This window comes from Drosophila rhopaloa, unplaced genomic scaffold (genome assembly GCF_018152115.1).
Source record: "Drosophila rhopaloa isolate 14029-0021.01 unplaced genomic scaffold, ASM1815211v1 contig_13, whole genome shotgun sequence".
Taxonomy (NCBI): Eukaryota; Metazoa; Arthropoda; class Insecta; order Diptera; family Drosophilidae; genus Drosophila; species Drosophila rhopaloa.
In genome coordinates this window covers 13,452-40,275 of record NW_025335006.1, presented here as the reverse complement: position 1 = coordinate 40,275, position 26,824 = coordinate 13,452, and the positions used below count along the sequence as shown (strand labels likewise).

General features: G+C 41.9%; 2 protein-coding genes across 8 annotated transcripts; both read left to right on the top strand.

Annotated features, from left to right (window-relative positions):
* Positions 1-283: 283 nt before the first annotated feature.
* On the top strand, positions 284-25,465 carry LOC108037147 (protein encore). Of its 7 annotated transcripts, none has more exons than XM_017113656.2 (14): positions 284-524; positions 12,510-12,934; positions 15,030-15,684; positions 15,742-15,840; positions 15,915-16,056; positions 16,255-16,408; positions 16,475-16,801; positions 17,237-17,451; positions 18,077-18,430; positions 20,079-20,976; positions 21,043-21,649; positions 21,707-23,412; positions 23,477-23,576; positions 23,871-25,465. In XM_017113656.2, exons 2-14 carry the CDS (start codon positions 12,533-12,535, stop codon positions 23,924-23,926), a joined length of 5,715 nt encoding a protein of 1,904 aa, XP_016969145.1. In that variant the 5' UTR covers positions 284-524; positions 12,510-12,532; the 3' UTR covers positions 23,927-25,465. The 7 variants fall into 7 exon arrangements, with proteins under 7 accessions (XP_016969145.1, XP_016969144.1, XP_016969143.1 ...); XM_017113655.2 differs by having other exon boundaries at positions 15,900-16,056; XM_017113653.2 differs by lacking the exon at positions 284-524 and adding exons at positions 8,121-8,212; positions 11,297-12,190 and having other exon boundaries at positions 15,030-15,840; positions 15,900-16,056.
* Positions 7,971-8,109, top strand: LOC108037149 (protein javelin). Its single transcript, XM_017113659.1, has one exon. It carries the CDS (start codon positions 7,981-7,983, stop codon positions 8,101-8,103), a length of 123 nt encoding a protein of 40 aa, XP_016969148.1. The 5' UTR covers positions 7,971-7,980; the 3' UTR covers positions 8,104-8,109.
* Positions 25,466-26,824: the final 1,359 nt, after the last annotated feature.

Genomic DNA, 26,824 nt, shown 5'->3' with positions numbered 1-26,824 from the left:
ACTACTTTTTTATTCATTTTAAAGATTTCCCCGGTTATTTTTTACATAATATATGCTTCACTTAACTTAAATATACTTAACTTATCTTAACTATTTTATTTATTTTGGAGAATTCCCTTTTATGGTGCCAAAAAAATACATAGTTTAAAACAAAACTAGTGCTGCCAGTTTTTTGAAAATATGCTAAAAAATATCGATATTAGCTGGCTTCGATATGTACTACTGTCGGTGTTGCCAAATTTCTAGCAGCACCGATAGTATCGGGAAAAAATCGATTCTAGTTCCAGCTCTAATAAACATATATATATGTTATAGGGCCGCGAGTGAAAATGCGTGCCACAAAGGCCTAAACAAACTTGGAAACACCGCGTAAAACATCTAACAACTGCAGTGCTGCCCCCTCAGATCGCCTTGCCCCCTCGGGAAACTCGAAAAAGCGAAGAAAAACCAAAAACAAAAGGAGAGCGAAGCAAAGGAAAAGCAACAACAACGACGACAAGAAATGGCCAGCAGAACTGAAAATGGTGAGTTCAAAGGAAAATTTACAGGAAAATCGTTTAAATTATCAATTTTCGGTATTCACCGGTGCAAAATTATATGTATTAAAAACTAGAGGTGTCTCTGCAACTCGCAATTGCAATATTTTCGTGTTCTGGAGCGCCGGCTGCGGTTGCATTTTCGATTGCAGTATATACACACATACACTTACATATCACCTACTCTGTAAATCATATACTCTATACAGTGGTGCTGCCGGGAAGGCCCCGTTATCTGATTTCGGGCTGTTTGTCTAATTGGAGTTGCTTAATTGGGATTTCAGCGATCTTTGTACGCGGAGTGCGTAGTTAAAGTTATAGTATTGTTTATACCAGGATATCAGGGCCTTGATGAGGGAAACCCGACTTAAAATACCAGAGAAAAGTTTATATTTCAATCTTTTATTAAAAGGGTAAAACATAGCCGATACCAGGATCTAATGGCCTTGGTCCTTATTAAACTAAGGGGAAACCCGACTTAAAGCAAAGGATTGCGTTTGCATTTTACTATACCAAAAATTTGGAAAGGTAAAGAGTATCCCAAGAGTAAGGATATCAGGAGTATGTCAAGAAGTTGACCCCAATTAAGCCTTACTTTTACTAAACCAGACGATTAAGTTTATCAGAAAGATTATCTATTAGAACTAATTTTCTACGGATTCAACTTATAAAATAAAATAAAACCGTACTTTTGATAACAAGAATTTGCAATCCTAAAGCCGGTAATTAATTTAAACCCCAATTTGTACCTCTTAACCAATTCTTCACACTCGCTAATACCACCTGTAATTTCTTAGACTACCAAACCTTTATAAACTACCTCCAGTTCGATCGGAACCCACAACTTCTGGTGACATATCGCATTCTAGCCGACAGTTTCTGTAAGCTTCTTCCTCTTCGCATTTGCTCGATTTATAGAGAATGCTTTTGTTTGGGTTTAAAATAGATTCGAAATGGCTCTTTGGCCTGCGTCCGCCATTGTCGGCGTTTTCGAGTAGCTTTATTGAAAATCTATTTTGCGAATCATCCGACTAGGCTGGCCATATCACCCCCTCCCCTGCCCTGTTTCCCTGGGTATATCTCTCATTTGTCTCCAATTCTCTTACATCAGTGGCGTCGCTATCATACCGTCTGGTTTGTTTGTTTGCTCTCCCAAAAAGCGAACCCGGGCAATAGGAATGACTCTACTTTATTTTGTATTCTACTTTATTACTATTTTTTGTAATTTTATATATATTTTGTGGTTTAGGAACTGAAAAATAAATAAATTCTGAAAGAGCGGCCTTTGGACTTTTAAGTTTATATATATATAAGAGCCCTAATATAGAGCCCTAATCTTTAATTTTAAATCTATGGGATCAATATGTTAGTAGCTCTAGTTTACAGATAATTTTTTGACTATCAAAATTTTTTAGAATTTAAATAACTCAATTTAAAAAGCTGCTATATACGAAAATATAATAATATTGAATAAAATACCCTTTTAAGTAATTACTGATAAATTCAAAATTTTGGCTTCACTCATTTGTTCTTCATGCAATGTGTTAACTGTATGCATTGATATAAATTTATACTTAAACGTCGCTGTTTTGTGTTTTTCTCTGTTTATTATTTTATTTGGATATTTGCATTCGATGAGGCTTTCTTTCGATGGTGATGTTTTTGGGTGACGATGCTTTGGTGATGATGATATATCTTGGCTGATGCTATAAACGAAATGTCGTCGTTGGCACACCATGTTGTAGTTGTTGTTTGTGCAGTTGTTGCTGCTACTTAGTTAGTCGATTGTTGTTGCGCTCCGATTCGCTTCGTCCGTCCGATTCGCAGTCATTACACAAAGAAAAAAAGATTGAACGCAAATCTTACTGCATAAAGCCGCGGAACCGAAGTATTTTTCATCCGAAAATGTTGGGAATTTGTGTAAATTAATTTATTGCCTTAGCTCATGCCACTTGCTATCGGATTCTATTTTATTTGAATTTTCAAACACATTCTGGCAGCCGCACATCTTTTGATTTTAGCATTTCGTTTCTGTGACAGGTGAACTTCTGCTAGTTGTATATTTCATACATTTTTGGAAAATAAAATGATAATTTAATGCATTACAATTTTTATTGCAATTACATAATGATTACGTTATTACGTTGGCATTGTAAAATATATATTTATTTTAAAATGTATTATAAGTACTAGCAATTTCAACAGGACACTAAGATTATGCACAAAAATAATATATTTTGAGACTACAGTTCCTTATTTTCAATATAGTAACTTATTTGGAAGATCAAATTAAATCAAATTAGTTATTTTTAATAGTAAATGAAAAATGTACTACTTTTTATTTAAAATGTTTGTTTAAACGAAGCTCCTCTGTATTTCCTTCTGATGCACCTTATGAATAATCGTCTGTGATAAGAGCAGACACATCACATCACATCGGTTACGCCAGTTTTGTTTTTGATTCTGATTTGGCCTCAACAGCCCCATCTTTTCAGCCCACCTTTCCCCCGTTTTCCTCTTTAGATTCTGCAGACAAAGTTGCGATGCCAAGCGAATTCTATTCCCGCACCAGCGGATCCTGGGAGGTGGGATGGTGGGTGGTGGTTGGTGGTCGGATGGGTTGGTGGTGCCCCTAGGCCCGTGCAGATGCTTTTTGCATATTTCATAATTCCCGCAGGTGGCTCTGGCTGGTTCTACACGGACTGATACCCGGGGAAGCCCAAAGACAACAATCAAATGGCCCCAAATGTCGGTTCCCAGGTGCCCCTTTCTTTGTGCAACGGGCATGTTTCATACGCCAAATGAATGATTAAAGAGACTTGAAGTCTGGCTTCTCTATTCCTTTTAATATTTTTCTGATCGAATAGAAGTTAGGGTGATACCCGCTTACAGGACATCTGCTAGTCTGGATCCTTCTGCCTTGCTTTTTTTTTTTGCTTAGCCCGGCTTATTGCGCTATGTGTCGCAGAACTCAAAAGGTTGCTTAACGTGGCCTTAAAAGTTTTAGCCCTGTGTCAGCTTAAAGGAAAGCAGAGACAGATGCTGGCAGATTTAAACGATTTTGAGATCTTAAATATTTGTGGATTGGTTGCTTACCAACGAATGTGCTAAAATGAATGTATTTTATTAGTTGTCAGAAAGAATTAAACCAAAATGAGTGGACACAATGTTGAAGAATGTGGAGTATGGCTAAAATTGGTTTAAATTAAATTAAAAAGCAGCTTGGTTTGTGTTTATGTTTATTCAGTGGGAAACACATTATAAGATAAGATACACAAGATATGATAGAGTATGAGTGTTGTAGAGAAAGCCTTCGAGGGCTAGTTAATCGTGACTATATCCATCAAAGCTGGCATAATCAGGCGAGAGAAGTGGCGGGGCTTAGGTTTTAGCGAAATTCAAAGGTTGGAGGAGCGCTTAAATGAAGACTTCTCTGGGGCGCCTCTTCCATCTGTCTGTCTTGCGTTTTTGTCTGGGTTAAGTGAAAGGAGGTGACGATGTCCTTGCCAGCCTGCTTTCACCTCCATTCTTGGCCAGGCGTTTTGTTGTTAACACCTTTCATGGTCGTCAGGACACGAGACAGTCATTGTCGCAGGCAAATTAATTAAAGGACCCCCATGGGCGATGTCGTAAAGCATTTAGCATTTTAATTGCGCCATAAAACGAAGCGGGGGTGTACAGTCAGTTGTCGAGGTGTTAAACAGGTGACTATGTGGGCGATGGGGGGTTAAGGGGGTCCAAAGTGGTCGGATACCGAACAAGAGTTGACTCTGCTTTGACATTTGCCGGCTAATTAGATTAGATTTGCTTGCTTAATATCCCCAGCAGGATCGTCACAAAAGGCTTTAATGGCCATCTCTCTTCTCTTCCTTCGCATCCTGTAGTGCGAAAATCTGTGACTAACTAAAGAGTAATCTAGGAGCTATTATTCAATTCTCTTGGTTGCTTTTAAAACGCCGAGATTGCGTCTTCTTTGACCTTTTGAGGAAAATACTCATTCAATATGCAACCAAGTACGCTTTTTAATTGTGAATCATATATAAGCAATTTGCTCGGTCTCTTCACTATAGAGAATGAAGTAAACTTGGAATCTGTACATTCCTTTTATTTATATACAATTTCTCAGTGAATAGTATAGAATAGTATAGTATACATACAAAAAATATAAGGCTTTATAAAAAGTTAGATTTAATAATACATTTTGAAACTTTATTGAAATGAGAGCTAAGAAATTAAATTTCCTGTTTCCCGCTTTTATTGCGAGATGTCTAAGAAATTTAGTTACTGGGGGAATACAGGTATCTTCGAACTAAAATTGAATTTCCAGCAGGAAATCAGTTCATTTGCATCTGCATATCTCTGGCCTGTGGGCCAACTAAACTGGGCCAATGCAGGCCACACCCACTGGACACCCCCACTATGACCTCCTCCCCCGGAAAGGCACCCAACCTCCTTTTTGGATGCTGCAGTTGCTGCGGAAGTGACAGACGGATGCTGGGAGTATCCTCGAAGCCTCGTATTCTCGTATCCTCGTACTCGGCACTTGGCCTCGAAATGAGATGCGCTTTTAAGCTCACACGTGCGACGAGCTTAAGCTCGGTTCCTCTCTCTCTTTCTGAGAGGTATAAACCTCTCTTTTTCCAACTATATAGTCCCTCTCTTTCACCCTTTGTAGCCCCCTCTCTCTCTCACCTTCTAGAAAGCTATCTCTCCATGTTGACCCAAATAAGATTTCGCAATTGCAGGCGAAAGGCGCGACATTCACGAAAGTGCAATTACGTTTAACGAAAGGAGAGAAAGAGACAGGAGCAACAGTCTCGTCCTGTTTCCTCCCTCTCTCTCTTTCTGTTCCTTTGCCACCATTCCCCGGTCCATTTCAATACCATTTCCGGTATTCCCAGCATTTTACATAAATTACTTATTACGACGCATTAGGAGAAACGCATTTGACATCCCCCAGATGCTGTGAGGACTACAAAAAAGTCCTTTGAGAGCTGAAAGTGAGAGAAAGGGGAATCCCCAGGACTCAATTGGCTAATCGATGCAAATTACTTTGCAATTTGCCAGAGCGAGAGGGTGCGCATATGATGTGATACAAAGCCAGAACGAGATAAAAACTTTGATTGAATTCAAGGTCTCTGTAGACAAAAAAGTCGAGCTTATTGCGTTGTTTGCACTAAAATTATGTTTCATACTTCGGGGTGGAATCTCTATGAGTGTTTGTGGTTGTATGGGTGCGCTTGTGTTTGTAGAGGAATCTAGGACACGCTTCACCTGACTTTCATCCGAAAAGTTGCACGATGCACGCCACAATGCACCAAACTAAATATTTATGTTTCCACCCTTGTGATTTGTTGTAACTATTTTGTTCTAAGAACCTCTTCTGTTATGTTTTCGCTCTATAATAACTATTTATATTGGTTTATCTTCTTAAAATTTGCATAAACAAATTGTTCATTTATAAAAAATACAAATATTTTGATTGGCCTTAAGTTTAAAATAATGAAAACCCGACAATTATCTCATTTCGATTCAAATAAATATGTTTTTATATTTAATAATATGTTCCGCAGAGGAGTCTACAATATTTTAAAGCATTCCTGAACTTTTCTCATAAAACTAAGTTAAAAGAAGCAAACTGGTGATTACTCCTGCTTTATCGTTATTATCAACAACAATGCAAAAACTGTACTGTCGCTTACTTATCCCTCCATTTCTCCCCTCAGTTTATTTATTTTTCCCCTCAAGGAACGAGATTCTAAAAGCTTTTTTATTGCCCACTCAAATGATGAATGCATTCATCATCGGGGAATGAGGAGAGTCGGGGGCAAATAAAATAACTGGCGTATCCCGCCAGGAATCAAATGCAATTTCAGGCTCTAAATTGACAGATATGCAAGCGAAACGGGGAAAGAAAAAAGTCAATAAAACGGAGACGGAGAAAGGCTCAATTGATGGACACTTTTTTGGCCAATTTGCCAGTGATTTGAGAGGGTAATTGAATTGGAAAAAGTTTTATGTTCGCATATAGGGTATATGATGATTTATGGGATAAAGTTGTAAGTGGTAGATTAAGGTTCATGTTTGGCTTAAATGAAATTAAACACCGTGTATAGATACATAAAGATAAAATCAGGTATTTAGTCCTTAATCCAAGCACTTGTTTTCTTAATAATTATCGATTATACGTATTTGGTTATTATTATGTAACCTCAAAGGGATATTTCCCAGTCCAAAGGACCTCTTCTGGTATGTTTTCGCTTTATTGAAACTATTTCCAGTCGTTTGTGTGCTGGCTTTCAAATAAACAATTTGATTAAAAGTGTTTGAGAGCCAGATTTAGATTGCTTTGATGGCAAATCTCTTTTAGTATTTACATTCAATTAAAATTGAATTCGATTTCCAGGTAGAGCATGAAAAACATCATCGACTTTTATGGAGTTTTTTGTTTTTGTGCCGTAAACATTCCTGTTTGCCTCGCTCTCTCTCTTTCTCTCCAGAACTCTCTCCCTTTCCCTCTCACGCACTCCTGTTCACATGTCCAAGGTCCTTTTGTGGCCTGCTAGGAAGTGAAGCCACAGAACCAAGCTCAGGGATATAGGGATATATAGGCAAAAACACGGAAAAAAGCATAAAGGATGAGATGCCCAGTAACCAGAAGGACTACAACAACTGCAGTTGGTACGCAGCACACGCATACAAACGCACTAAGGAAGGACAATAAAACAACAACAATAGCTACCAGGAGTAGCAGCAACAAGAAGGAGTAGATGAGAGCACTGAGAAAAATGTGTGCATCAATTTGTTTTCGATCATAGGCAATTTACAGTAATAATGACTTTGTTTTATAAGCCAATTTCCAGATATAATAGTTTATCAAAAATATTTAATATCATAAGTTTATTTTTTCCAGTCTTAAGGTAGTTAACATCGCAAAATTTGTAAAGGATTTATTATATTTATTATACATAATGCAAATAATAATTTGAGCAAGTGTTTTAGGGTTAAAACAATATTTGTAGCGAATAACTTAATTAATTATCCCCATAATTTTTTTGGTTAACCCATTGAAAACATAATTTCTTCAAGTGAATCGCGAGTGGAGAGACTCTGGCAAATGCCACCCCAATCAGCATTTTGCCTCTGGGCCATGGGACATCGGGCGAACTATATAGTAGGGAAGCTATAGAAAGAGAGGGGGCTACAAAAGGCGAGCGAGAGGGGGCTAGAGAGAGTAAAAGAGAGGGGGCGACCTATACGCTTTAACCTGTTTTCCACGAAGCTTTTACGCACTCGCAGGGCTCTCTCGCGTTTTTTTTTTACCACCCTTCTGGGGAAAAGCACGAAGGAGATTTTTAGCCGAGAGATTCTAGAGAGAACATTGGAGAAAAAGAGACTTTTCGCCAGCGAATTGGCCCAGTATCCATTCGGCCGTGTTCCCATAATGTCCGCCAGCGGTCGTCGCTTTTGTCGCAGCCGTTGCCAAAGTTGTCATTGTCATCCGTACAAAAAGCAGCAGCAGCAGCAGCAATATCCACAGCAGCAACATCTACAGCAGCAACACTAGCAGCAACATCCACAGCAGCAACATCTATAGAAAAAGCGAAGGAGCAGCAGCAGCAGCTTAAAAATACATTTTTCACAATGAAGCAAACGAGCGGAGGCAAGCAAAATTGGTGCCCGAGAAAAATTAGTTTTTCAAGAAAAAATACAAAAATAACAAAAAGAGAGAGAAGGAAAAATCGAGAGAGAGAGGAACAATGGTGTTTTTGGTAGGGGTTCTTCGGTCTTCAATACAACACACAAGAATCGCTAGTGGAAAATACAAAAAATATACAAAAATACAAATGGCACGCGCGTAGATAAAATAAAAAATCGGTTTAGTGAAACTGTAGACACCGCGAGTGGTAAATGGATATAAGTAAAGTTAGAAAGGAAGCCCCTTTTTGCCGGGCAGAGTGTTTAAAAATATATGTATGCAAAAAAGTGCAAAGAAATGTGTGGGAAAAAGAAATGTTTTCGAGTCGCGAGGAATTTTCATTTGGTTTAAAGACAATTTTTTTTGTGGCCTTTTTGGTGTATTATACATACACAGTCGTACACGTTTTCCCCACACACACAAGCACACTCATATGAGGGTTCGGGTCTTTTCTCTCGGGCTCGTTTTTCTTTTCGTATGTTTAATTTTCTTTTTTTTTTTAATTCGGTGACGTATTGCCGTACAAATTAGTAACAGTTTTCCGCGTGAGAGGCTGAAAAATGAATGTTTGGAACGTTTCATCGACTTGTCAACAAATTATAATCATTTGGCTCTAGGTGGAAATGCACGCCCCATTTGGCCCTCTTCTTCTTCGCGCTGTTGGGGTTTTTTCGCTACCTCATTTTCCTTTTTCCATTTCCCTTCCGCCGCCTTTGCGAGTGCATCGCAGCCAACTTCCTGCTTGAGCTTCTAAAGTGCAGGCACGCCATGCTCTCTCTAATGGGTTACACTCAGAAAAATTGCTTGCTCACTAAATTGGAAACCCTTTTCCACTCACACTTTAAATTTTCAACATATTTTTTACAAACAATAACAACAATTTTTTTTATTTTGAATTGAAAGTTAGTTTCTTTAAAATGTAAACGTTTCATTTACTTCTAGATAGAATCAAAACTAATTAAAACATATGTTACGTATAGACTAGCTTGTCAACATATATAAATATAAAATAAACTCTTTATGACATTTAATTTTTAATAACAATTAGAGAACTTGTGTTGCTCTTAAATGCTATTTTTTAAATGTAGTTCCAGTATTTTATTTTTAAATGTACCGCACATAAAAATACACTTTGAAACAATTCAATTGGATATTGTATTTACTAATTAAAATTCTTACATTATATGAGATGTTTATTGATGTGGGCAACCTGTATTACTATAGGAACATTTTATTGACTTAGCTACTACTTTTCCGAGTGTATTTTCCAAAAGGCTCTTTCACTCTCTTCCGCGGATTCTCCCACGCAGGCGCTTTGAACTTGGTTCTCCGCAGACTAGACGACCGCAACACATTTCCTAGTACTCGCACTACGAGGAAGCTTTTTGTTTGTCGCTTTCAGCGGATGGTCGAGCAAAGGAGACCCCGATAGGCGAAGAAAGAGAGGGGTCAAAGGGCGGGGGTGCGAGTGAGTGAGCAGCTGTAAACAGCTAAACAGCAGGAAGGCCAAGTCGTAATACCGTGCCACATGCAACCCATAATTCCACTCCCCCTTCTCGGGATTCCGATTCCTCTCCCGAATGCAATTTTCCGACTCTTGTCCCAAATTTCGTTGGCGAACTTTGCCTTTGCCTCGTTTCCACCAAAGGCAGTAATGCCGGGAAGGGAAAAGCGGTGGAAAAACGAAGACGTCGTCGTCACCTTCGTTTTGGTCGTGTGCCACACGTCGTATGCGTGTTTCTTTTTAAGGCGGCTACGTCATCTGTCACCTGCCCACTTTTCTGATTTTCTGCTTTTCCTCTGCGATTCTCCAAACCTCGTTTCTCGCTTCCACACGGTTCGCCTTTTTCGCGGGTATTTCCCAGAATAAAAGATTCACTGCGACTGTCATGGCATTTTGCATTTGGCCAGGTGTTTTTGGCCAGAAAAGGGGAGGGCCCTTTAAAACCTCCATTTATTCCCCCGTTTGCCTTGTTTCTATTATCATTTCTTGCTTTTCAGGGTCTTTTCTTAGAAGTATTTGCAAAAGAATGTGTTGTGTAAACGATAGGAAAATCATAATTGATCATAATTGGGATTTAGAACAAGGCAAAGGCTGTTTGAAATGTCATCATGTTAACGTAAATAATCATACAATTTTCGAGAGACCTTTAACCAGTTTTCAGTGTAGTTTGTTAAATTGTATTTTTAAGAGTATTTATAATTTTTTTTATGAGAAAATCAAGTTTATTTAAATCAAACCAATTTGAAATTTCTAACAAATCTTTTGGAATATCAATTAATTTCTTAACTAATTTAAAATTCATTGGCGTTTCCAATATACTAATTTGTAGGAAAACTTACAATCATAAGAAGTCTTTTAAACCAATTTTCCTTAACTGAATTGTATAACTCCCAGCAACTTAAGTTTATCTGGGAATAGAATACCAAAGATTCTTTTGTCTGTTATATTATTTCTTGGGAATTTTCTGTTTCCCGTACTCGTCACCACAGTTTTTAATTATAAATACTCAAATTATGTGCCCTTTCACAAGATTCCTTTACTTGCCATCGCAAACACCGACTTACTTCTGCTATTTATGCAAAGTCCATTCAACTCGGACAGATAAACATCAAATTTTGAAACATTTTTTGGGCACACAACACACACAACCCCTTGAATACGCAAAAAAAGTGAACCAAATTAGCTACCTACTCCATAAATTGTGGCAATCAAAACTCTAGATAATAACGCTGAAAAGGGGAACCAGTCGGGTGTCCTTATAAGGATATTCGGCAGGAGCTAGGGAGCCCTGAGGATAAAGAGAGCTGGCGAATATCCACCCTTCTAATCGTGCTGAGGGCAATATTCGCATCATGAAATTTTCTCGGCATTTGGTTCGTGCAGTTTTGAATATCAAAATAAATCGTAAACAAGGTCATATTGTCTGCGAGTGTGTGATACACACGGATACACAGTTTTGCGGAGGGATTCTCTCGATTTCTCGACTTCTCTCTCTCTCGCCTGCGCGTTTTTCTCTTGGGGAAAAACCCTCGACTAAACTTCCTCCAACTTTTGCAGATAGTAAAATGTGTGCCACAGGAAACAACAGGAAATCAAAGAAATCCTCAAAGAACCTGAACTATATAGACAACCAGAAAGGAATATCTCAATAAACAAAAAGAAACAAAGGAAAAACCAGCGAGAGAAATAATCACAAAACAACCAGAAAGAAAGAAAGCTTTAACTAAAATATTTTTAACTATACAATATACAATACATATATATATAAATTAATTATAGAAATAGAGACTTAAGTGTTTAGTGCATAAATGAATTAATTTTTAAACAAAATAACTGGGAAAATCAAGCAAGTGTATAGACCAAAAAAAAAAGCGAGGGCAGCTTCTGATTTTCGGTGATATGGTGTAAATGTGATAAACAACGTTCTAAAAAAACACAACAAACAAACAACCAAAACGTTTTAAACTCAATTACCACAATAACAAAAAAACAAAACAAAAATAGTGTTTTATTTTTCCTCCCTTCGCAAAGTTTTTTGCTACGAAAATCCAATACAATAACTATTTATCTACAAATACTAAGCCTTGCATCTTATAAACAAACTAAACTAAAAATAAACTAATCTAAGTCGCACAAAACCAAAGCAAATCGAGTGAAAACAACAGCGTCAGAGATTTTTCGGTTCAACCTTTTTTATAAAAAATAATATTCTCTCAACTGCACTGCCGCAACTTTTCGACAACTATGATTTATTTTCTGAAAGAATAATAAGAAAAACTTAAATATTCGTACAAATATATTGAAGAAAACTATGCAAACATTCTTATGAGCCGCAGACAACAAAAAGAAAATAAAAGACAAAACTAACCATAAACGAAAATTTGTTAACAAATTTTTGGAGCTACATAAAACCGTGTAAACAAAATGCAATAGTCTTACTCATATATTGAGGTAATCATCATGAGTTTATAAATTTTAAATATCAACAAAAACATGGTTTAATGGCAAAAGCTATTTAAACACCAGTAAATAAACTTAAAATTTGTAAATTCTCTCAATAAAAAAATCAAAAATAATTAAATTGAAACTTTTGCCTTTAAACTGTAAAACTTTCAATTCAGTTAGTTTTTTTTCTTACAAATTACACAACCCATACAACATTCTGATTCTTTTACTTAAGGATATTCTTTTATTATTTATGATTGACTTGTATTGAATACAGAACTATAAATAAACTAACTTGTTTTTATGATTTCTTGTTCCGTTTCAGTACACTTGACATAAACTGTGATTATGAGTTCCACAAAATCTCAAGTAGCCCTAGCTACGAATATTCCAACCAATTTATCCTCTGCCGCTTCTGCCTCAACAGCGGCCGCTGCGGCTGCCGTTGTTGTTGTTGCCAGTGCCAACGCCGCCGTTGCCTCAAATACTAACTCATCCGGAGTGGGAGTCGCCGGACCAGGATCAGGATCGGGATCGGTATCAGGACCATTAGTCGCAGGACCAGGAGCGACTTCCGGAGCATCCGGCTCAACAGTCACAGCAGCCACATCCGCAACGGCAACCTCCTCCACTTCCGTTGTAACAATCTCGAGCAACTGCAGCAGCAGCCTTAACAACAACTGCGGCGAAGAGTGCCAGACGGCCGGATCTGCCAATTTGGGCCGTCAGAACAGCTTCGGCAATAGACGAGTGAGTATTACCCATTGCCCGAATCATGTAGTGATTCTTAAAAAACCTAGGTTCATAAAGAGAATAGCTCCCAAGTATGGAAAGTTTATAATCACATAATATAAAAGAACATAAATGCTTGAAGCGATCATAAAAGCTATATTATATTATATTTATTAAAAATTCAAGTAAAATTCACCTACACCATAATTGTAGTTTGTTCAATTACTTATTTTTTTAATAAAAAGAGTTAATAATTTAAATGGCTAATAAATACCTATTTAATATATTCTATGACAAGTTTCCAATATACGAACCTACATTACTCTTAAAGGTGGGGTCAAAAATTAATATACATAGTAAGCATATTGAAAAGCTATATATCTGTTCTAGTAAAATGGGTTAATATAAAATGCAGATGTTATGGAGGTGGCCTAAATAGGTCAGGTCTTGTCAGGTGTCGCATGCTCTCCACTTTTCATCTCGGCAATGCTCTCGATGTCCGCTCTCTCATAGTTCCCTTCGCATCTCTCGAATGCCTCTCGCAGGATGCACACACATAAGTGCAGCCGTGAACTGAACTCGAGCAAAGGATACACGCCCAAAAAACGTCTAACAAACTGGGTCAGGTCACTGGCAGTCCAGGGGGGTTATGGGTTATATGCGGTAGGGGAGGGGGTGGAAGTGGTATTTCACTTCTGCGAATCGCATTTGCTGGAAATTCCCCAATCGACCCCGAATGGCTAAAGTGTTGCAATTGGTAAACGTGTTTCTGATTGCTCCTGCTGCAGTTGTTACTGCCCCACAATCCCAGACAGTCCTAAGCGCTTTTTGCCAACAGAGTTCAAGGTCTATGTGTGAGTCGAGTGGGTGGTTTGGTTGGGTCGGGCGTTCGGTCGGTTGCCTTGGTTAACTGCTCATGCAGGATTTATCGTCAATCATTGTTTATGTGCTGGGCGATAGAGCGGCTCCCCACCCTCCCCCAAAATGTTGAAGCACCCACTGGCAGCTGCTGGTGATTTTGGTGCTGCTGCGTGGCTCCAAGGTCGATTTATTGATTTTTCCACAATGAAAGTTAAATGGGCGTACCAGATTCCTGGAAATCACTTTGAAAGCCCACTTCGAAGAATTGGAAAATTGGCCAACACTGCGGATAGGTAGCTAAGTTTTTCATTTAGAAAATCTGCCATTTGCAATAAATAAACTGGGCAATAAAGTTGCTCTTTTGAGTGTAACATTTGAAAATGTACTAAGAAAAACAATAAAGCGACCCTTACAACTTCAGGGTGGTAAACAATTTGCTAATACTAAGACCAAAGCTGTCTATTTCAAAAATACCTAGTCCTTACTTGCTCGCCAAGTGTTAATTTAGCCTGTGGCTACGTCAAGTGACTTCAACAGCTGATTAATGATGTCAGATTCTGTTTGTTTTCGTATACCAGAAAATCGATGGGGGCGAGCAAATAATTAAGGCACGAAATTAATGTGCTGATGACTAAACTTGAACGATTGGCCGACTGACTGAACGCCTGATTGCGTTTATCCTCCGGTTTCTGCCCTGTCCTTCATCGCGCCAGAAATGTCAAAAGGCAATCTTGCTCGTAGGTTGGGTATACAATGTGTATAAGGCATTTCATATATTGTAAGCCTAGCACGGCAACCAGGCGGAGTCAACTCCCCGGTAACCTTTTCGGTTTTTCCGGTGTGAGTGGGCCTTTAGTTTATTTTACATATCAATGAGCCAGCAATTGCATCATGGATTGAATTTGAACGCCTGCCTGTTGTGGGTAAAGTGGAGCCTCTGTAAAAGGAATTGCTTGATATCGACATAAAGTTAGACGAATAAAATAGTAGTGAAATTAAAAGCTTTTTTAATAAATAACCAAACATCAAAGTAAACTTGATAGACTACTGACAAAATAAAATATCATTTAATAGGGTATTTTATCTATTTTGACTTCAGAAGTTCGCCTGTACGAAATTAGTTTAGATATCTAACCTTTATGCTCCAAAAACCTTGACTCCTGAGTTCCCCCGTAAATTCACCCCTGGTAAACTTTGGCATTCCCGTGCTACTAATTCGAAACTAATTACTTCACCCTCGACTGTTTTCCAGGGCAACATGAAGGGCAAACATCTCACCCGCAGCCATGCGATGCGTGAGTCCACATCGCCACCTCGCACGCCCACTCCCCGGGCTGCCTCCTCCGATCAGCAGCAGCTCCAGGGGGAATCCCACGAGCACAACAATAATAACAACAATAATAATATCAACAGCAACAGCAAAGCACAATCAACTGGAAGGGGCAACTCGCCACTGATGGAGACGCCAGCCGTGATTGTCACTAGTCAGCAGCCCCAACAGCAGCAACAAAATGTGCCCCAGAAGCCGCAGCAGAATGTGCCACTCAGCAACGAGGCGGAGTTCCCGAAGCTTTCGCCCCCAAAGAAGTCCGGAGGGCAGCACAATCGCACCAACAGCAATGGCAGCGGCATGGAGTATAATAACAACGCCAGTGGCAAGAAGTTCGTGGTGGATCTGAAGGCCAACGGGTTGGACAACAAGCCACACAACAACAACTCCTCCGCGGGAGTGATTTACAACTCCGGGATGAACTACAAGGCGGCGGAGCGGCACGACCGTCACGAGCGCCACGAGATGTCCAGCCAGAACAGCAATCTGAGCAACAACCACGACGACGAGCAGTATCACTATGAGCCCAGAGGTGGAGGCGGTGGAAAGAAGCATCGCGCCAACACCAATGCCAAAGGTAACAAACCACGGTTGAAGAATCTCGGTGGCAGTTCATCAGGGAGTATCGATTTAGGAGGCGGCGGCGGTGGAAACGGCAATGGTGGCAACAACATGTCCAACAACGGACTGTCCAACAACTCGAGCAACAACACCTCGGGCTTCATATCGCGCGGTAAGTGGCGGCTTTTCGTCTGTGGCCAAATACCCCGGCTCATCACTTACTGATTCTAGTCTTTCATCAATCAGAGAACTCGAGCGAGCAGTACACGGACTACGGCGGGACCGATCTGCTGGTGTTCTTCCGGGACACCCTTAACAAGAACCCCAAGGACCGCAACATCCTTTTGAAGATCGAGAAGGATCTGATGGAGTTCGTCCAGGAAAACAGGTGAGTTCTGATCTATGCGTTATAAAAACCAGACAAAAATGTAAAAAAAAAGGAGACTAATACATAATATTTACCATTTTTTGGGGTGATTTAAAATCAGGTTTTAAGTAAGTTTAAGTAATTGTAAATTTGTTGTCCTAAGATACCCCTTGTTAGTTCTGCAAATCTAATGGGTTCTCCTTACCTTTTCCCTTACAGTCGCGGTTGTGAGTATCGCTTTCCGCCAGCTTCCTCGTACAATCGAATGCTGATCCATCGCACGGCGGCCTTCTTCGGAATGGAGCACAACGTGGACACGGAGACGCAGCAGTGTGTGATTGTGGCCGTGGCCAAGAACACGCGTATTCCAGAGGTAATTACTTGGCCACACATCAGCCGCATACAGTACTTACTAATTTCTTAATTATTGCTGTTTCAGATCCGCTTCCAGTCGCTGGTGCGCGACGATGCACGCAAGTCAATTCTGAAGCGGGACACGCACAGCTTCGACGAGGTGCGTCAATCGCCTTATTTGTGCCCCCTTTCCATGGATCGCAAGGCCAAGAGCTTCGAGGAGCGAGAGGAGGATTACGATAGGGCGCGCAGCCGCATCTTCAGTCGAACGGGGGGAAACCATGAGGGTTACTCTGGTGGTGGCGAGGAGGAGTGCTACGGCGGCTGGGAACAGCAGCAGCAACAGCAGCAGAAGCAGAACCAGCCACCCAGGCCCAAGAGACCCAATGGAAAGATGCTCCAGATGCAGAATGTACGATTTCTAATATCCATTTGATTTAGAGCAGAGGGTTGAATGGGTTCAAGATCTTAGCTAGCTTCAAATTTATATAACTAGTTAGAATTTTCATAGCTTAAAACATATTTAAAGCAGCAGTTTCAAGGCACTCAGAAGAGTCAAAGATACAGCTTTTAGTTTCTGGAAATATTTTAATGAATTTATGCAAAGAATAATAATATGAATAATTCAATCACGATTTAATGATTTGTTCTAGGTTCACTTTCTGAGATACTATTATTTATGTCCTTAATTTTAAATAAGAGCCACAGTTTGAGTCAAAAGCAGTATGGAAAGCAAATATAACCCTGTTAAAGTCTACAAATATTTGAGTTAATATTGCAGATACCTGAATAATTCCTCCGTTTTATTTATGACCAAAAATTATATTACTCAAATCAATACTTGCAGTCCACGGAATCACGCGATGGTATGCGATCGGGCGGAGCAGTGCCCAAGTCGCACAATTTTGGCAACTACGGCGGGCCTCCCAGTTCAGGAGGACCTGGCAACAATTCCCTGCCGCGTGGGGATTCCACAAACTCGATCAAAAGCGGACGCGGGGGCTTCGTCAAGCAGGACTCTACTGGCAGCACTCCATGGCGGCTGTCTCCTTCCAGCAGTGGGTGAGTAGCTCAGAAGTCTGTCTCTTAAACATCATCTACAACCGGTTTCACTGGGTAATTTTATTTTGTTTTATAAAATACATTATTTGTAATAATTTAAAATGTTTTATATTATCGTTAATTTTTCAAAGATAGTACTTCATTTTTCTTTTATTTCTTATTAAATCATATTATTAAAGACTTTGCTCTGAAAATACAAAAATTAAAAGTGCCTCTAGAAAGAATAATTTAAATTGCAAAATTTTTCTTTAATTGGAAGTTTAATTTATATTTTTTTAAAATTGTATTTGTTAAAAGACAATAAGTAAAAGGTGCACAAATGAATATATTCCTCAGCCAAGTAAGTATTCATTTTTTTAAGTATCAAAAGCCTAGTGAAGCCGGTCATTAAAAGAAACTTTATGTTAAAACCATGTCCATGTACCCAAACTCAAAATCGCTCTCGCTCCATTTCTTAAATTATGAATAATTTTAAATTGACAACCTTAAAAATACCCCGAAAAAAAACCAAACCAAACCAAAAACATTTTTGTATGTAATCCCCCGACAACAACAACAATAACAACAACAATTGAACCAACCAACAACCAACATATAAACCAACTCCAACTGAAATCCCGTCCAGCTACAAGACGCGCACCCAGTCCGTGCGCTCCGATTCCGTGACTCCATCGCCCACGGGTTACGGCAGCGACAGGCAGACGCCGGAGTTGAACCACCCACCGCCGCCACCCATGGTGACCCACAGCCGGGGGCCGCCACCCATGTCACTGGGTGGTGGTGTTGTCGGCGGTGCAGGATCAGGAGCCATTGCAGCCGCGTCCCCCGTGGAAATGGGGACAGAAGCCACCGTGGCTAATGGGCCATCCTCGTCGGGAACGTCGGGACTCGTCTGGGCCGTCACAGACATTTCGAATGTGCCAATTGGCAGCGTCCTCATTGATCCGCAAACCCTCCAACCAATTGTCAATGCAGACGGGTAATTTACAAAAACTAAACCAAAGAAAATTAAACCACACAAACAACTAAAAAAAAATATATAATACAGAAATCGCTGCAAAATTATCGCATTGTTTACTGCAATTGCTTTTCGTATATCCGTTTATTTATTTCTTTCGTCGATTTACACATATTTAAGCTCGAACAAAAAATAGAGCGACAAATGCGGCTTTAGGACACAGTTTTATATGTATATTTCTAAAAATATAGTTCAGCTTTTGTTAAACCTTATACTTATCAAAGTTATCTACTTAATATTCAAGAAAAACTTGTAGTAATGCATATCTTATTCCACTTTTTGCTCAGACTCTTAACGTAATATAAATTATATGACAACTAAAAGGAATGAATAAAATATTTGATATTATTTAACATAAAGGGCAACAATTTAATAAAATACTTATGAGAAAATTGTACGCTTAGATACAAATTTTATACAATAAAACATATATTATTTATATATATCTTAGTTCAATAATTACATAAATATCTGTGTTCAATACGCAAAAGTTATTTGCTTGAAGCCTAACCAAATATTTAGCCATATTTAAAATATACTTATATAACTTTAGCAATGTTATTTCATATTATTTACCATAAATATTAATACGTTATTATATGTGAAATATGCAATATTATTAGCTTTTCATTTTTCGTGAAAACTTGTTGATGTTGTTTTTGTAAATTATCTGCCTAAACTCGAACTAAATTACCCGACACCAACTGCAATTCCAACTGCTATCGAATATAACTATTCGCCTCTCACCTTCTCTATATATCTATCGATCTGTGCCTTTATCTTTCACGCTCATCAACACTATGAACACTACACAAATGGGCGTTATTCCACTATATAATCCAAATCCACCCTTTCTTTCCATTCTAAAAAAATTAATCACCAAGCTTGCCTCTTCAGCGTTGATCGAAAGTCAAGATTTTTAGCTATCGAATGAATGAGTTGAATGTATCGTGTGTTATCGTCTAACGTCTGCCAGTGTTGTCGTCATACCCTAATTGTTGTTTGTTCAATTTGCATTTCGCATTGTTTCAATCCAATCAGTCAAGCCATTTGTTGTTGTTGTTTTTTCGATTACTTTTATATAATACTAAATGTCTGTCGCTGCCGTCGCGTCCCTAACACACTGCAGAAAAAAACATACAAGATAATAAATATCCGCAAATCTGTGGCAACTCTGTCAGCAGCCGCTTGTGTCGACTGTACTTTCTTTTTGAATAATTTTTTACAGCTGCGATTTAAATAATAGTAGGTAAAACATGTAATAAAAATCTTAATCATTTTAAAAAGAAAGAAATTATTTGTATCTTTACGGTTAGATACTTTTTTAAAGAACTCAAATAAACACCTTTAACCTTTCTAAATTTAAAGATAAAATATATAATTTTTTGGATTGAGTCCTAAATTTCGTATAATTTAATATTTTTGACATTTGCTATGGATTTTACCATTATTTTAATCGCAGCTCTATACTCTTTATACATAATTTTCCTATTCGAACGTTGCATGCTGCCGAGCGAGACAAAATACCCGAATAACACACTCAATCCTATCAGTGAAAATGTGATCAAATAAATACGAAAAGCTGATGAGTAGTGTCCGATTCTTGCAGTTCCATCTACCACTACGACCCGTCCAATCTGCCGCCCAACCAGGCGCTCCAGCACACGGGCAATCAGTACCAGTCGCAAAACCAGGGCAACTCCTCCTCCGGCGGCTACAGCAACTACCGCAAGTCGTCGCCACATCAGCAACAGCAGCAGCAGCAGCAACACCAGCAACAGCTGCAGCAGCCCCAGCAGCAGCATCAACAGGCACCGCAGCAATATGCCAACACTGAGCTGTCCTGCAGCTCCACCGAGAGCTATGCGGAGGAGGAGGCCCAGTCGCCGGGAATGGAGTGCTCCGAGGGCTACGAGAGCTACGAGCAGCAGCCGATGCCCGTGCAGCAGCAACTGTCGGGCAACGGCGACACTGGGAGCCTCAAGGGCGACGATTGTGATAGCCTGACCAGCGCCACCGCCTGCCTGAGCATCACCACCTCCACTTCGACGAAGAACTACGACCGCATCGAGGTGCAGAAGTACAAGAACCAGGCCACCAGTCCAAATATACCCGCCTGCTGTGCCGTGGGCGAGAAGCTGGAGCTGGAGGCTGTCGGACAACAGGAGCAGGAACAGGAGGAGCAACTGGCCGGGCCCTCATCCTCCGGCTCCGCCGCCTCCTCCGTGGGCATAACCGAACTGCCATCGAGCCAGACCCCTCTGCCGATGGCCACGCAAGTGAACTGCGACCTCCAGTCGGTGTCGCCCAGCAGCACGCCCTACAGCCAGTGCGAGGTGAAGACTCCTAGCCAGAGCCACGGACCCAGTGCCGCCGTCGAGGAGCCCAAGACCACCACCTGGACGTACACGCAAAGCTACCAGGCGCCGGACGGATCCACCGTCTTTCACACCACCACCACGCCCAACGGGGCGGCGCCCTACTGCGCCACCACATATCAGCAGGGGGTGAGTCCATCTATCGTAGAGAATTCTTGCACAGTGTTAGACTAATCTTCGATTTATCCTTTTTAGCCCGATGGGAGCATCTATGCCGTGCCGCAGGGCATGGTGTATGCCGCCTATCCGCAACCTGGAGTGGCCAGTGCCGGTGGCGCCTCACAGCCGCTCTTCCAACTGACCACCAGCAGCCATCCGCCCGCCCAGACGCTATTCGCCTCCCCAGAAGCAGGCGGAGAGATACCCGGCGGCACCTACATGATACCTGTCTTCGATCCGGCCCAACAGCCGCGTGAGGGACTCATCCCGGCACAGGCCATTTACCAAACGGGTCCGGGTGGCCCGGGAGCCGCCACAGTGATGCCAATGGCATCCGCCTATCCCACGGCCCAGTTCGCGGCGGCAGCGGCTCCCAATGGCGGGCCCATCTACCAGGCGCCGCTGATCTACTCCAGCGAACCGGGCGGAGGTGCCCAGCTGCAACAGCTTCCGATGGCGCCGTACCCGATTCAATACTCCTACCCGTACTACCACCCCATCTCGTACTACGTGCCGCAACAGGCGGTGGCCGCCGCGCCCATGGTGGCCAGTCAGCCGCAGGTGGGTCAGGTGGCTCCGATGCAGCCGCAGGCGCCGCACACGGGAGCTGGAACAGCCGCTGGTCCACCCACGGTGGTGTCAGGTAGGGTTACCAAATGTTGTGTTATAGCTCACATTATAAAATCCATTTACCCCTTAGTTTCAGGCCAACAGCACCACCAGCCGCATCAGCAGCACCACCATCAGCAGCAGCAGCACTCGAGCAACGGGTCCGTGGTGACCTCCAGTGGCTATGGCACCCGGGTGAAGCGCACGCCCGGCGGCGGCTCCATCCACTACAATCCCAGCTACACTCCGAGCTCGGTGGCTCATGCTGGGGGTGCCCATCACCCGTCGGCGGGCTCCGCACAGATCATTGCTGCGCCGGCGGCCAGCACAACCACATATCATGCGCTGCCCACGCTGACGCTGGCCCACGGTGGTGCGCCAGCCGGCACGGATCTCAGTGGTGCGGGCGGTGCCCATGTGTACGCGCTGCCCGCTCAACACGCCACCGCACTGATCCCAACGAATATCTTCCCCTATGCGGCGGCAGCGGCGGCGGCAGCAGCAGCCGGCGGCCCGGGAGGAGGTCCTCCAGCGGCTCCTCCTCAGGTGGTGCAGCAGGCGGCGCCACCACCACCGCCGCAGAGTGCTCCCCACGCTCACGCTCTGATCACAGCGGCTCCGTTTTACCCGGCCAGCCAGGGAAGCATGGATCAGGGCGCCTCACAGTCGGCTCCCAGTACGCCAGCCAATCCCGGAAGACAGGCTCCGCTGTTCAGCACTCCACCGGCTCCCAATAACGGAAGCTCGGGAAGCAGCAGTGGCGGAGGAGGAGGCGGGGGCTACCACAGCAACAGCTCCACGCCGCACTACTACCAAAACCAGAACAGCAACGAGGGCTACACCTCGCCCTACGAGAAGAGGAACCATGGAGGCGGTGCCTCAGTGGGAGTGCGCAAGCCATACCACCCAGGAGGTGGCTACAATCCCAGGCATTCGGTGCCCTTGGGAGGGGGGATCCCCTCGGGAGCCAAGACTCCACTGCTCAACTCGAACAACGAGCCCACGCCGCGTGCCTCTCCGAGCAGCGTGAGCTTGGGTGGTGCCTCCTCATCCGGCGGACCCAGTAGCTACCAACACCGTGGCCCTCCACCCCATACGATGGGTGTTAAGCGGGACAACAAGCCCAACCAGCTGCCGCTGATCAGTGGACCACCACCGAGCTATGCGACGAACTCGAGTCCCGGAGTCCCCAGTTACGAAAGCAAGCCGCCAGTGCGCCTAAACGCAGGAGCCGCCAGCTTCCGTAGCCAGAAGTCCATGAACCAGGACTACCGACGCAGTGTCTCCCAGCGGAACTCGCCCAGCGCCAATGGAGGAGGAAGTGGCAGCCACGAGAGCAGCAACAATTCGCCCAACAGTATTGTGGGCAGCCAGAGCAACAGTGCTGCCAACACGCCCAACGCAGGAGCACCACCGCAGCCACAGCCACAACCCACACTGGTCAGCCACTCTGGAGGATTTGTGGTGGTGGACCAGGCCACTGGAGCCGCCATTAATGCCTCGCCGCCCTCGCTTTACGGCGGAGGAGGAGGCGGTCCGGCCGGAGGACTAGGAGGCGGAGCAGGTGGAGCTGCGGGAGCGGCTCAGCCGGGTGGCGGAGGCGGAGGCGCCCGCTCGCACATTCCCACTGCCCAGCTGCACCACAGTGCCGCCGCTGCCGCCGCCGCAGCTGCTGGCAGCCAACAAGCCACGGCGGCGGTGCTGAGCGGCGTGGCCGCTGCGGCCGCCCTCGGCGGCTACAATCCAAATGGGGCGTCGGGCATGTACTTCAAGTACGGCCAGACGTACTTTGCCCATGTGAGTTTTCACTTAATTAGTTCTAGTTCCTTAAAGTGTAACTTGTGTTTTCCATATCCTTTAGCCCTCGGTGGCCTTGCCCAACAATCGACGATCTCCGTCGAACGATATCCGGCCGCAAATGGCGCAGGTGGCCGGCATGTATCCCACAATGATGATACAAGGTGAGCAAGTGCATAAGTGATAAGTGATTGGTTTGAACAGTAGCCGAAGTGCTGCATGCAAAGCTAGAATTCCCAACTGGTGGTAGTCTCATTGATCGGAGGAGTAAGTTAGCAATATCAACGCTGGATATACGGTTTTGTTTTATCTGGTAAAAGATGTATTAGATTTAACTGAAATCTAAGCATTGATCATGGCTTAACTCCTTCAAAATGTAATTGCGAAATCTCCTTATTATTCCCTAACTCATCTTAAATTTAAATAAGAAAAGCTAATGATTACTTCGCTTTTTCCAGCGCGTCATCCCAGTCGCCATCCGAACCCGAACTACAAAGGTTCGCGTCCGCGGTAAAGCCAACCGGAAAATCAATATAGAAAACCCAAGCAAAACAAAAACTACTTACACATAACGGCATACCTAAGATAAATATAAATAGCAACCTAATCTAGTGGAACATAAAGTAGTTGACAACCATAAAAACCAGATGAAGTGGACCGGATGAACGGATGGAAACGGAAGAGCAGCGCAGGAAGAGCATAGAACTCGTCGAGTGCTGGCCGCAGAGTTGTCGGACATTATTGGTAGCAGCTGGAGAGGAAGGGGCGTGGCAGGGACTAAATTCACCATCCACAAGTCACCAGAAGCAAACCAAACTATCCACACGCCATAGACACCACATGAGATCCGGGGAGCGAAACAGAGCGAAGCCATCAATGTTATCTTCCGCAGAAAAGCGAAGGGAAAGGGGGGAAAACCGACAAAGCATAGCATATAGCCTCTTTAAAGTTAAGGAGTATTGTACGGATATAGCTACAATAACTGAACCGCTACAGAAGGAAAGAATTGAATGCTGTATATTTTGTGCCATTACAAATAGTCTTTAATAAACAAAAAAACGAGTACCCGAAGAAGCAATAAATTAACACACAACGACGGCTCCCCGAAAACGGACTTTCGAACTGAACACTCGACCGATACGTAACTTCCACTCCCTTTCTCAAGCATATATAGGATATTCAGGTAGACTTTAGTTCCGAGAGGGCTCTCGAAAGGACCGCAAATAGACTGAGAGAAGTTTCGGAGACGAAGTCAAATAAATCACCTATTTGCACGCTAAAGCAAGAGAATCTCCCGGAATTCTCAATACTATTTTAACCGATTATTTCCAAAGCTGCTACCAAAAAGTATATTCAAAATTTCAAATATCGCCTTGCTTTGGTGTGCTTAATTGAATGCGTTTTAATTATGTTAAATATCTCAACCGAAAGCAGAAGCTAGAACAGAAACAGAAACTCTATCGACCGACTGGACAGCCTGGCCCACTGGACCCCAAGATCCCAAAAATCTGCTGCCAGAATTGGCGCGAGTCTTATATCTAGTTTTGTCCAGCAAAATTTCGTGTAAAGCTCTGTGACACAAGTCTCGAGGAAAGCCACTAAATCTGTTTATTTAAGACCGATGAAATCTACACATAAAATACATCTATGATTTAGAGAGTCAATTATTATTATTTTGTAATTTTAATTAATGAAAATTTGTTAAATTTGATTTTTGATTTGAATTTCCCTATTACGTTTATGTTCTTTCGAAATAGAATTTCCTTATAATTTTCTGTTCCTTAATGCAAAGAAGCTGCAGCTAAATTTCGTTGTTACTCGTAAGCAAAATAAAAAACAGACAATGGAGTACGATGGATGATGAGCAGGAGAAGACGGAGTCAAGCAGCTATACATTTATTGTTAAACAAAATAATTAGCTTAGCGTATAAACTACATATGTATATGTACCATCTAATAATATATAGGCAAGTGAAAAGAAAGAAAAACAAACAAAATGCGAAAATCGAAAAGTATAATAAAAGAGAAACCACATGATTAGTTAAAGTTAAAACTTGTGTTGCCTTTTGTGTTATTTATTTACCGACTTTCCACAGCAACTGGTTATGATTTTCCTGATTTCCGCTTTTGTACAACGAACTTTACAAGCAATGGCAGGACTTCTCACGCCCGCTCGCTCGGACTTCTAGAACCGCATGTCTAAATGTACATAACAATAATTTACACAAATCTGAAACGCGACTACGAGTATATGATATACATATAGCGTGTAAGTAGGTTAGGGCCGGCCAGTCTAGGATTTTGGGTCTGCCAAAAACAAGACATCACTCATACGGCTCCAAAGCAATCGGCCATTTATCATTTCGCAATCCTGAACACTCGACATTAACCGATAAGTATAAATAGCTTTCGACATAAGGTGCGCTAGGAACTCAGCTTGATACTTGATAACTCATATATAGCATTATAGCCGATAACGCAAACAGTACCAAATAAGTTAGTGAACCAAACTGCTCAAGATTCGCATCTAAAGACCGAACGATACTTATTACTATAAGCACCGAATCGTATTGTACCGGAAACCACACGGAAAGCGCTTTGTTGGCTAGTCCCGAAGGAAGCAGGATGAGTGGCTAGATCGCCGGGGCATCCTGATCCTGGAGAATCGAACACTTGCTCCTGTTGTGCAATTCTTTGTTTGTTGCTCTGTTTGTTAAATAAACCACAAAATCGTTGACGACTAAAGAATGTTGAGAGGGTTAGGGAAGATAGGCATAGTTGGGTGGGGGAATGTGCAAGAGGTGGCAGGACAAACGCGGAATATGTTAAACAATATACTATTATTATTATTACTGCATCATGATAATTCGGTCTAATTGGTAAACGACACACTGTAGCTCCAAACCGCGACAACCAAAACCACAGCAACCAGCAACTCGAACAACCAAGCATGCAAATGAGATAAAGACACAAAATAATGGGACGAGGGCGGCGTTTTTACCGACGAGGATAACTCTAATGATAATGATGATGATGGTAATGATAATTATTATTAACAAAAAAACAAACAAAATCCACAAACCAAAAAAATGTATTTATTTATTTTAATTTATATATACACTAGAGAGTTATTACAAATATATTATATACATAATGTATAAGGAGAAAGAACAAAAAAATGACTTTGCTATGGGGGAAAGGATTAATTTGCTGATATATTTTTTATACATTTTCCCAATAATTTTAGACCCCCAATAATCCCCTAAAAACTTTTAAATTTCCAATTTAACCTACATTATTAACGTAAGTAGAATACATTTTCAATGTGTTTTCTATGGCTTTATCTTTCCCTTCGGACAATAAACATAAATTTCACTGGCCAAACAGCTCAACTTGGCCAATGATTTATGGG

Bases quoted from the DNA above. Each gene is read 5' to 3' on its own strand.
- LOC108037147 (XM_017113651.2), top strand. From the start codon at position 12,533: ATGAGTTCCACAAAATCTCAAGTAGCCCTAGCTACGAATATTCCAACC. The intron at 12,935-15,029 runs GTGAGTATTACC...ACTGTTTTCCAG, and splicing joins ACAGCTTCGGCAATAGACGA to GGCAACATGAAGGGCAAACA. The intron at 20,977-21,042 runs GTGAGTCCATCT...TATCCTTTTTAG, and splicing joins CCACCACATATCAGCAGGGG to CCCGATGGGAGCATCTATGC.
- LOC108037149 (XM_017113659.1), top strand. From the start codon at position 7,981: ATGTCCGCCAGCGGTCGTCGCTTTTGTCGCAGCCGTTGCCAAAGTTGT.